Raw genomic sequence first — 11,231 nt, 5'->3', positions numbered from 1 at the left:
TCAAAATTCTGACCAGTTGATAATACCTAGAATATCAAAATCATCTGCTAAACTATGGAACAGTCTTCCTAGCATTGTTCAGGAAGCAGACACACTCTGTCAGTTTAAATCTAGACTAAAAACACATCTCTTTACTATGGCATATGTGGCGTTGTGCGAAGAGGAGTGGGCCAGTGAGAGAGAGATAAGTGAGCTGACTATGCCACCCTGGTCACTAAACCAGGGAAATATCCCAATAAGGACACAGGTTCAATTTCCCCGTGGACAGAGACTCTGAGACCTGGAGTTACAAAAATACAAAAATTCTTTATTAAGCCAGTATAAAAGATTAGAGTAGGTTCGTTATATCTTGCACATCAAAGAGGCAAATCACGGCTGGCACAGACACACAGCAAGAAATGACAATGACATTTATAACTCACAGGGCTTGTGGTTACCAGAAGCAGGGTGAGCTAGTGCCACACATCGCTAAATTCGACGATGGTCAAAGAGCACCCACACGTGCACTACACGGCACACACACTTCAATCAAGGGTCAATCACTATAGGGTGTAAACCATGCTCTGTGTCTCATAAAGACCCACCACCAAAAGAGCAACTAGCCCTCCTGCTCCGGACCCGCAGCACCTGGAACACAAGAAACACAAATTACCAAACAAAATAAATGTATAAACGTTCATAAAGGTGGGTACCCACTTTGAAGAAAATATACAAAAGACAAAATGAATCAAACGTAACAAATGACCATAAACCACTCAAACCTGCAACCTTTTGTTTTAGTGATGGTATATGATGCACTGCTACAGGCCAGGTACAATTCAACACCCTATTACCTGTGCAGTGACACGGCAGAGAGGGTTACACTATAATTATTGGAGTAGTGCCACAAACCTCAAACAGAGGATCACTCACATTGAACTACCAGGGCGGTAGAAAGTTACAAATTACCATGGTGGGATAAAGAAAAGAGCAAAATGTAATTCAAATACATATCATGAGAACATATAAAAGACAAAAAAAAATAAAAATAACACAGAAACCAACACAGGCAAGGCACAATAAAACAAAAGAAAAGCTAAATAATAACCAGAAGCACATGTAGCAAAGAAACAAACAAAATATCAATATTACAACTCCAAACAAACTCAATTGCAATCAAACGAAAGAAATTAACTGAAGCAACCTAAATAAACTGATCAAAACAAAAACTTAACGCTCAAGCATGTACTATACGGTAGAGTAGACAAACTCAAATAGGCATGCTGAGCAAACAAACAAAACAGAACCAAAAATTAAAGTAAATAAGAACAAAACAAAGCAAATAAGAACAAGACAGCAGCAATAAATGTCCTAAGCCAGGCAGCAGTCTTTAAACGCATTTAAACAGGCGAGTTAATTCACCTACAAGACACTAAATGTAAGCCAACATACCAGTGTGAACAGTAATTCCTCATGGTTGAACCATGACCACACGTACCAAGCATGCGAAGATCAAGTCATTTGTCTGGCAGCCATGATAAAACGAGTTCACAAAGATGAGCTGGAATACAGAAATACAAAACCCCCCATAACTACATACATACTAATAAAATTAATAAAACCCCAGAGCGGGGAATGAACCTACCAGGAAGTCAAGCAGCAATCCACCGGCGCTCAGTGCCATGCAACACACAACATGCACTCATCTCTGATAACCACAACAGTGAGGGCACACCTTCAGAAGGTGTGCACCCATCAGCACCGACGAGGGTAACACTGCACATAGTAACCAGGTTAACATCCCATACGCCCGAGCACAAAGCACAACGGGAAGCAACACTCACCTCCAACAAGGGAAACCAGGGTGCCGTAAAGACGGTCACACAATAGCGCTACCCCTGGCAACGAAACAGCCGCCTTAATATACGCTTGGAAATGAGTGCTGATTACCTGAGCCTAGGGAAGAGTAATCGATCCCAGAGAGGATGGATGTCACTCCACTACACATACATAAAACATATTTTCAATTAAATGATTGTTAGGCTGCTTTAACTAGGTCAGCCAGAACCGGGAACACTTCCCATAACACCTGATGTACTCGTTATTAAAAAGAATGCCATCTACGCTAATGTTAGTCTCTCTGTTTATCGCGAGGTTTATTGCAGCCAGCCGGATCCGGGCCGTATCCAGATCAGATGGTGGACCTGCGCCCAGACATGACCAACGCATCCCTGAAGTGTCTGCAGAGACCGTGTCAATAAGACTCCCCCTGAAATTGCCTCATCGACACGGCATCCTCAATAAACCCGTCTCTCCGGCATGATGACTCCGATCTTTCGAATATTCCTATTTAATAATTGTTTACTCGACATGTCATCCTCAATAAACCCGTCTCCGGCGTGATGACTCTATTATGACTCGTTTACATGACCCCTGACCTGTAAAGTTGCCAGAATAATAATCATACACTGTTTGTTAATTGGCCAGAGTAAAACTGGTTTCTCCCAAGGTTTATTTTTCTCCATTATGCCACCTGATGGAGTTTTGGTTCCTTGCCACTGTCCCCTTTGGCTTGGGTTGCTCAGTTGGGGACACAATTTTAAACTAAATATCCAAATAAATCTAATTAGAAAACTAAATTAACTATATAAACTAAATTACTTATCTGCCCACATTGTCACTGTATGATAATTGAAATGAGCTGATTACATCACCGTTTTCTCCAAAGCGGCTGTACAGCTGAATCAAAGTCTGTTGCATTATTTTCCTTTTTAACACTGTGAAGCTGCTTTGAAATAATCTGCATTTTAAAAAGCGCTATATAAATACAGTTGACTTGACATGCCTGTGGCCTGGGTTACACTTTCTCTATTGCAGATCAAGCGCACTATTGGAGAAATGTAAACATAAGTAAAAAAAAAACACACAAAAAACATCATAACTATTTACATCTCATAATGTCTGTAATCTCTTGCGTTATCAAGTTAACAACTGGTGCATTTCTATTACATTCCAAAGAGCTAAGTTATCAGTCCCACAGTGGAAAATGTACCATATCCGTACTGGCTGGGCTGGATTGGAACGGAATGGAACAGTTGAGCAACAAGAACAGTTTGGCCTGATGATGGAAAAGTGGCTATACCTGATTTCACTCTAAAATGTTCTAAGAAAAAAGAACAAAAATATTGATGACTCAAAAATGTAGGTTCTACCCCAACTTCCTGTTTCAATAGGAACTAAGTAATTTCACATTCTGTCATGACTCCTGAGTACCGTAATGTTTCTCTAGTGTGCATACTTACGCAAATCCCCATCTGTCGCTTGCTCTCTCACACACAAGGGTTTCCCCTTCTAAATGAACATGTGCTGTCGTAGATTTGTCTCAGTGGACCGCACAGCCTAAAGGGAATCCAGTGTACAGTCTTAACAAGGCCAAATGTGAGCTCTTAATTGAGATACTCATAGAGAGAAACAGGCACAAGTAGTAATGTGGGTGAAAATTATATAATGATAGAATGATGCAAACTGGCAATTTCAAATGGAGCAAAAAGTATTTAAAAGTGCACGATGATGAAGGGGAGACCGAGCGCTCGGAGGGACATGTATAAATTACCAATGCTTAGTCAAAGAAATGTAAATGTAATGAGGGAGTAAGCTGGAGAATTAAAAGTGTTAAAAGCACCAGTAGATTGGGGACTGACTAAAGCTGTAGAATAAAATTCAAACATGCTGAGTGAGATATGCTCTCCACTTAACCGCCTAATACTCTACTGGAGGTGTGAATGTGTGCGTGATATGCCCATGCTCACCTGCAGGCATGGATGCATAATAAATCTCTTTTTGAGCTCTGGGTGTCTAGTCCTCTGGTGTTGCATTTCATAGGCGTTATTTGATTATCGTCAATTAAAACGTAGGCTACAGATGGCGAAATATTGTGCAGTGAGTTCTAATTAATTACAACCAATCAGATCAAGACAAGAATGGATTGTGCTGTTTTTAACTTTTTACATACAATAAAAATAACCTGTAGCCCATCTGAATTATATAACAATTAGGCTATACATTGCATAAGCCACGTTTCCACCGCAGGAATTTCCCCCAGGAATTAGGGACTTTGGGGTGGTACTCTGTGTGTTTCAACCAGGGTCTAAATTAAGTTCTGTGTAAATATTTCCCCCTCAAAACGGCCCTGCTCGTGAGGTAGTACTTTTTCAAAGTTCAGGAACTTTTGGGGGTGTGACTTGGGCACTGAACATGCTGATTGGTTGAGTTCACGCAGCATTTTATTTCAACAACCAGTCTGTTTTCAGTGCGTGCAGTAACAGTCGATTGCTATTCGAATCAACAATGAAGTTTAAAAAAAGTCTCTGGGACAAATTGTTCTGGGTAATTTCAGTGGAAATGGGGCTATAGTGGGTATAGTAAAACCATATAGCCTACCAAAAATTGTAGCAAACAGTAGAAGTGAAATCTTATTGTTGTTGTGAAATGTGGGAACCGTCTTACGTTTTAAAATCATGTACGTTGTAAGTTTGGTCCCATCAGCATTACATGTACTCAAATGTACTTAGTGTACTTGCCTAAAAAAGTACCGAGCAAGGTTGTCAGGGTTGAGGTAAGGGATGAACAAGGATTCAGAGATGCAGATAAATGGGCTTTATTAAAGATAAAACAAAAACAAAAAAAAACTACCCAGAGGGGGAAAACTACTCGACTTGACTTGACACAAGGAACAGATACACATAAGACGGGTGACAAATGACGACGATCCAGCCCAAGACTGCAAACACAAGGAGAATACATAGGGAAACAAACAAAAGAGGGTAACAAGGGAAGACAGGTTGAGCAAATGGACCAATAATCAGATAACAAGATGGGCGGGGTTAGAAAATGGACAGGAGAGCACATCGCACAAGGAAACACATGACATGCCATGTGCTCACACCAAACGTGACAAAAGGTTTGTTCTGCGAGAGTAGCCACATGCAGGCGGGGAGGAGCTGCAAATGGAAGTCAGACACATTCTACTTCCCGTAGTGACGCTTGTGCTGTGTTTGCATACTTTATCACATACGAAGTGAAATAAATGCAATATAATACATATATGTTTCAGAGACATTGTCATGAAATACTTTATGTACTGCTTAATACAGTGTCTATTTGTTCAAGAATAAAGTTCAACATAAATGAATTATCAATGAAGTGGGGTCTACGTTTTTTTATCAGTTTTATTTTGATAAACATGACACAGTATAACATAGTGACTTACATTTTACTGTAATAAAAAACTGATTTGTGAGCATTAGTGGAGCTGAAGGTTTTAGAATAAATACGAAACGCACGTGATCGCTGTCATGCTGTGAATCCGGCCAATCGTGAAACAGCTGTGTTGTCATCAGAGCTTGTGCAGTCGCTCTGGAGAAGATGCGCCAGCATGCACTACTTCAAGTCAGCTGCAGATCGGTCTGCACATTGCTGCATTAAGTCGAACAAGTCTAAACACATGGCCAGCAAACACAATTCAAATGCCATGTGCCCAAACAAAACATGACATGAACACGCAGCCAATGAGAACTCATAAGCTGTGTGTTCCCACAAAACATGACATCATGAAAGCACGCAGCCAGTGAAAAACATGAACCGCTTGCTACACAGAACACAACACACATGGCAGAAGAGCGCACGCTCACACGACAAGACAGCACGTATGAAAACGAGCAAATACTCATTCCGTGCGCTCATGACAGAAGACAAACACACGGAGCATGAATGTCCGAATCCCAACACAAAACGAAATCAAACTAGACAGAAGTGCTGGGATCCGAACACCACACTCTGCACACAAAACTCACAAGGACAGAAGAGCACGCAACTTGAGCATGTTCGAACGGTTAGTACCTAGTTATTACACAGTTATTATAATTACTTTATTATAATTACCCCCAAAAGTTTGGAAGCTCAAAGTGTGCCCCTGTCATAACAGTATTACAAATGTCATAGACATCACTGTCACATGGCATAGACGATCGAAATGTGCATTCTGTCTTGCACAGGTGTAGGTCTCCTGTGTCAAATTGTATGCAAACCGGAAATTATAAGGCAGATAAGTTTCTCGTGCGCACGCGAAAGTCTGTATATTTTTATTTTTTGCAATGGTCACTTTAGGGTCTCCGTAACACTAAGATCTTTAAAAAAAAAAAAAAAAGAAAACAAAAGAAAAAAAAGAAGCAATAGCTAAAGTAAAGGATTGTGGTAATTAGGATTGTGTATAGTAGTTGTGCCATAAAGGATACTTTTCTTAATTAGTCCACTTGCAGTCAGAATGAGGAACTGAAATATGCATAATTACTATATTGACAAGTGAATTATCAAAATGTAATGAGAAATCTACCATCATTAATTAGCAACTAGGATCCTCCCTGTCAAAGAAAAAATATATATATTGACAAGTTACATGCATGTACACAGATTCATATCGTTCTGAATTATTCTCATCTCCACTGACCTGTTGATTTCTTCTTGTAGTAAATCAGTCCAGCAGCCGCTATGATCATTCCCAGCACCAGACCAGAAGCTCCGATCACAATTTTGTTCCTCTCAGACTCAGGGAGAGATGGATCTGTGGGGCACACTGCTGTGTCAAATTATTCCATCCTCAAATGTAGTTCTAATTAGTTTTAAATTGACAGTAGAGAATCTCATCATACCCCAGTCATAAATCATGGGTTTATTGAAGCTGGCATGCTCAACCATACAGGAGATCTTCTCTCCAGATTTGGGGGTGTATTCCAGCTCAGAGTGGATCTGGTAGTACCAGTCGCCATCAGCCATCTCCATTGTTGAGGTCACTTCAGAGGTCATCAGTTTACCATCTCTCAACCAGGACACTTTGATGTGTGGAGGATAAAATTCATATGCGCTGCACATCAACATAGCCGGATGTCTGCCACCAGCCTGCTTCACTGAACTGAGCATAACCTTTGGTTTCACTGAATCAAGGAGAGCAACATCCTAAATACACAATTTTCTATGCATGTCTCATGTATGTGCATGGCAAGTGGGGGTAGGGGTGACTGACATAAGTGCCATTTGAAGAAACCAATGAATTTGAAGAAATGTTTTTTGGGAACGCTTTAGATTACGGCCCGGAAAGTACTGCATAAGTAAAGAGAATTTACAGCATAAATTTTTGGTAATTATAGTGTAACTATAAAGTAAGTATGTGTAGGTATAAGGGAACAATATGTTATAGTGGGGGAATAAAGGGGTAACTATCAGGAAAACAAGTAAGTAAAGTATTTTTTTAATTAAGGGGTAATTATCCATGTAGTTACAGGGTAAGTACAATAAACAACACATACAAAATCTGATATCACTCGGAAATATTTATTTGAAAAACAACTTAATCCAAAACAGATTTGACACTTCTTATTCATTTTTTTTATTTTTTATAAACTTTCCATTTCAAATAATAACGTCCGGACAGAAAGAGGCACGTTTTGTCCCTTTTTTGTTTCTCTTGCTTGTCTTCATCTTCTTCTTTATCATTATTTCCACTGATGGATCTTAAGATGAATCCCATGTCTTTTAATATTTTGTATTATTATTTATTAAAATAAAAAGTACACCAAGAAATGCTCTCATAATTTACTGATCTTTTCGCCTCCGATCAGCTGTTACCAGCGCGTGCATGTGTAAAGAAGCTTCAAGCTTTCATGACGTTCTCGCGCGCGTTTAATCTGAAACACACGTGAGAACTGCTGGTCTGAAGCGATAGTCTACAGTTTACATTTTTTTTAATATTGTTATTTTTCTTACAAACACTTATCATTTCACTTCAGAAGACATTGATTCCTCCATTGGGGTCGTATGGATTACTGTAGTTATTGCTGTATGTGCTGTTTGATGCTTGAACTTTTAGGAACCCAAATGAGTTTTCATTAGCAGAGATTATTTATTTTTCTGTGTTCATATGAAGAAATAAAGTTGTATGTACATCTCGGATGGCATGAGGGTGAAAGACGAGTAAACGGTGAGGACATTTCTGCGTGAACTGTTTTTTCAGTGTAGCTGATATACAGAATAGCTAGAGACATCCTTCTTAAGATTCATCTGTGGCAAGGACAAAAAAGTAGAGGACCTAGACGAGGATAAAGCAAGAGAAACGAATAAATGTTGTAAATCTGTTTTAAAAAACATGTTTTTTAAATAAAGGTTTCCGAGATATGATATCAGATATCAGATTGTGTACATGTTTTTATTGTACTTACCCTGTGACTACATGAAACAAGAGGGGAACAAGAACCACTTTAATTTACAGCCTGCAGATTCATATTTACCCTGTAACATGGATAATTACCCCTTAATTAAAAGATACTTACAGTATAAATAATGTGTTAATTTTCCTGATAGTTACCTCTTTATTCCCCCTATATTACATATTGTTCCCTTATACCTACACATACTTACTTTATAGTTACACTATAATTAAAGAAAATTATGCTGTAAATTCTCTTTACTTAGGCAGTACTTTCCGGGCGTAATCTAAAGCGTTAGCCTACCTGTTTTTTTTTTTTTTTTTATTGTTTTACATTTTTTCAAATTTAAGTCTTACATTTCAAAATGCCAGAGTTAATTTTTATTCATTACATTTAAAAAAAAAATCCCATTAATAAGTATAAAATAAAAAAATAAATAAAAATAAAAAAATGTCACGTGTAATTCAATGTGTTACTTGCCATTTCTTTATAATTATTTGTGAAATCTACTAGCAATTTCGGGGTGAAAATGGTAAAAACGTATTCTGTGTGGTTAGTAACCTATATTCCTGTAAAAATACATAAATGTTAAAAACAAAATTTCATGAGTGACAATGAATATCAGAGTTGAGCCACTTACCCGTTTTCTCACGGGGAGGTGTGTCCTTGATTTTAATATAATATCTGCATTTATCAACACCAGCTCCCTCTGTTATCAGAAACATTTCTTTGTTCCAGCGCTCTGCAAGGCTCATTCCATTCTTGCTAAACCCCACAAACCTCCCCACAGTGCTGTTGAACTGTGTGAACAGAAATTTATTTATATAAAAGTTGTCAATATACACCATGTCACTGAGATCAGGGGAGCTGTAGATGCATCGGCTCCATCTCATGTAATATCCATTCGCTGAAACAGAATATAGTGCTAGAACAATCAGTTTTGTCAACAAGGAAAAAAAAAGTGAAGAACTTTAATGTATCAGGTAGTTTCACTACTCTGTTCCATCCAACTATCAAAAGGTCACATTTCTTAAAAAAACATTTCACTTACCCACTCACTTACTCTAATTTCACTTACCACTTTCTGCTCCAGTTAATACTGACAGTGTCAAAATGAGAACAAAACTCAAGTGTTTTAGCGGTGACATTTTCACACACTGAATCCAAGCTGAATGCTGTCAGTGCTTTATCTTCATGTCAGGTAGATGATTAAGATGACTATCCAACCAGTTACTCCAGTTATAATTATCACATGTAACTAGGCAGTATTCTGCTTTCATTTATCAACACAAACAATGTCCAATTATCAATTCTTATATCATCCAATGCCTAATTTCAATAAATATGTTGTGTGGATTTTCTTTTTCTTACAAAAGCTTTCCTACTGGATAATCCTAAGTAACTTTAATGAAATATGAAGTTATAAACTATAATAGCATACTATGATTATACACAGTGACCTTTTAACAGCTACTTATGAACAAATCTGGCAAGTTTCCAAAAATCCATCAAGTTTGCCTTTTTTTGAGCACAAACTACTTTACAAGGAGCCATCCAACCATTAAGCCCATGCAGGCAAATGAAATATTTAAATCCAGAAAGAAACATCTCGTAAGAAAGGTCATTAGGAGAAGTTTTTTTAATCAATGCTATTCAAAAGAATGAGTATTGATACACAGTATCACTAAAATAATGTTTTTAATAATGTATTAAAAGTTGTTCAAAATTAAATTACTTTAGCAAAGTTTGTACTATTTTCTGTTTATTTTGTTCATTTTTGTTCTATGTGCATTCTGAGTGGTTTTGATATTGAGCTTCAAAACAATCACTTTAGCAATGTTTGTACTATTTTCTGTTTATTTTGATAAATAAAATATTTTTTGTTCAATAAATCGCTGTAACATTGATCCACTGGAGAAAGTTATAGTGAACCCAAATGCAGTTTTATTTAACAAACTAAATACAACTAGGCTTGACTTGAAATAAAAATGAAACGCACCAACATAGGTTACAGGTAACATAGCTGTAACTGTATCGGGAACCCAACCTGATCTCACATAATTCCGTGAAATGAACACGGGCCCCTTAACTCAAAATGCATGGCAGTTTCACAGAATCACCGAAAATTCCGTGATGGGTCCACAGAAGTGATGCCTATGTAAGTCGATGACAGTATACAGACGCGTTGGGCATGTTGGTATATCATCATGAAACTATGATTTTGCCATTATGACTCTCGATTTAATCAGCCAGCATAATTTTATTTACAATTATTTATTTATTTTTTATTTACGGTATTTAGACACATTTTGAACACGTAACCCAATCCCTTCCCTAAACCTACCCATTTGTGTACTATAAAAAACAGGATATAACAGGCAGATACGACTGCAGGCACAATTTATTCAAAAAGTACAAATATTCCAAGTTCCCATTCAGTCGGTCACGTTCGACGTACGTCGGACGTAACGATGAATTGGGATCACTTCTGGGAGCGCCTATCAGCTTCGAGCTATCTAGAACCGTCCAATGGACAATTGGCGTGCGAGATTTGCATCTCGCGCCCGCCCCGCGCCGCGGGTATATACAGGAAGCGAGAGCGAATGCACGCTGTCATTTACTTCGGAGCCACACAGGCATATCAAGAGGACTCACTCATCTTATGAAGACGAGTATTTTCGCTGCTATCTCAGCAAGACTTCTAGGACCGGAGAGAACCAGAGGAGGACGCGTGTTGGAGAAAACGGCACCTTTCAGCGGGACCGCGCTGACTCATCCAGCTGCCTCTGAGATAACAGAGAAAACTGCTGTTATCACAGCAACCCCGTTGGTCTGGGTAGGGCGTTTTCCTGTCTGAGTACAGGCACGGGCTGCACTACAATCCCGTGCGCTGTCGCGGTTCCCCTGAGTGCTTCAGCACAGAGCGTTTTCCTCACAAAAAGAGCTTCACGGGTGACGTGCCGTCTTTTTCAAGATGTCTTACCACCCGTGCGT

The 11,231-nt window shown here is 38.7% G+C and overlaps 1 protein-coding gene across 4 annotated transcripts; it reads right to left on the bottom strand.

The window, feature by feature from the left end:
- Positions 1–288: 288 nt before the first annotated feature.
- On the bottom strand, positions 289–9,396 carry LOC307132459 (RLA class II histocompatibility antigen, DP beta chain-like). 4 transcript variants are annotated; one of them, XM_079826793.1, is made up of 5 exons: positions 9,316–9,396; positions 8,878–9,037; positions 6,687–6,968; positions 6,485–6,598; positions 289–1,540 (listed from the first exon to the last, which is right to left on the bottom strand). In XM_079826793.1, the coding sequence occupies exons 2-5, from the start codon at positions 8,990–8,992 to the stop codon at positions 1,497–1,499; spliced, it is 555 nt and encodes a 184-aa protein (XP_079682919.1). In that variant the 5' UTR covers positions 8,993–9,037; positions 9,316–9,396; the 3' UTR covers positions 289–1,496. The 4 variants fall into 4 exon arrangements, with proteins under 4 accessions (XP_079682919.1, XP_079682918.1, XP_079682920.1 ...); XM_079826794.1 differs by lacking the exon at positions 289–1,540 and adding an exon at positions 5,201–6,398; XM_079826791.1 differs by lacking the exon at positions 289–1,540 and adding an exon at positions 6,125–6,398 and having other exon boundaries at positions 8,878–9,144.
- Positions 9,397–11,231: the final 1,835 nt, after the last annotated feature.

This window comes from Gobio gobio, assembly GCF_949357685.1.
Source record: "Gobio gobio genome assembly, chromosome: 10".
Taxonomy (NCBI): domain Eukaryota; kingdom Metazoa; phylum Chordata; class Actinopteri; order Cypriniformes; family Gobionidae; genus Gobio; species Gobio gobio.
This window is presented reverse-complemented; position numbering and strand designations above follow the sequence as displayed.

Coding starts and splice junctions, on each gene's coding strand:
- LOC307132459 (XM_079826791.1), bottom strand. CDS start 9,385: ATGTCACCGCTAAAACACTTGAGTTTTGTTCTCATTTTGACACTGTCA. Junction 6,599..6,686: donor ACCCATGATTTATGACTGGG/GTATGATGAGAT, acceptor TGTGCCCCACAG/ATCCATCTCTCCCTGAGTCT. Junction 6,399..6,484: donor CTACAAGAAGAAATCAACAG/GTCAGTGGAGAT, acceptor TTTCTTTGACAG/GGAGGATCCTAGTTGCTAAT.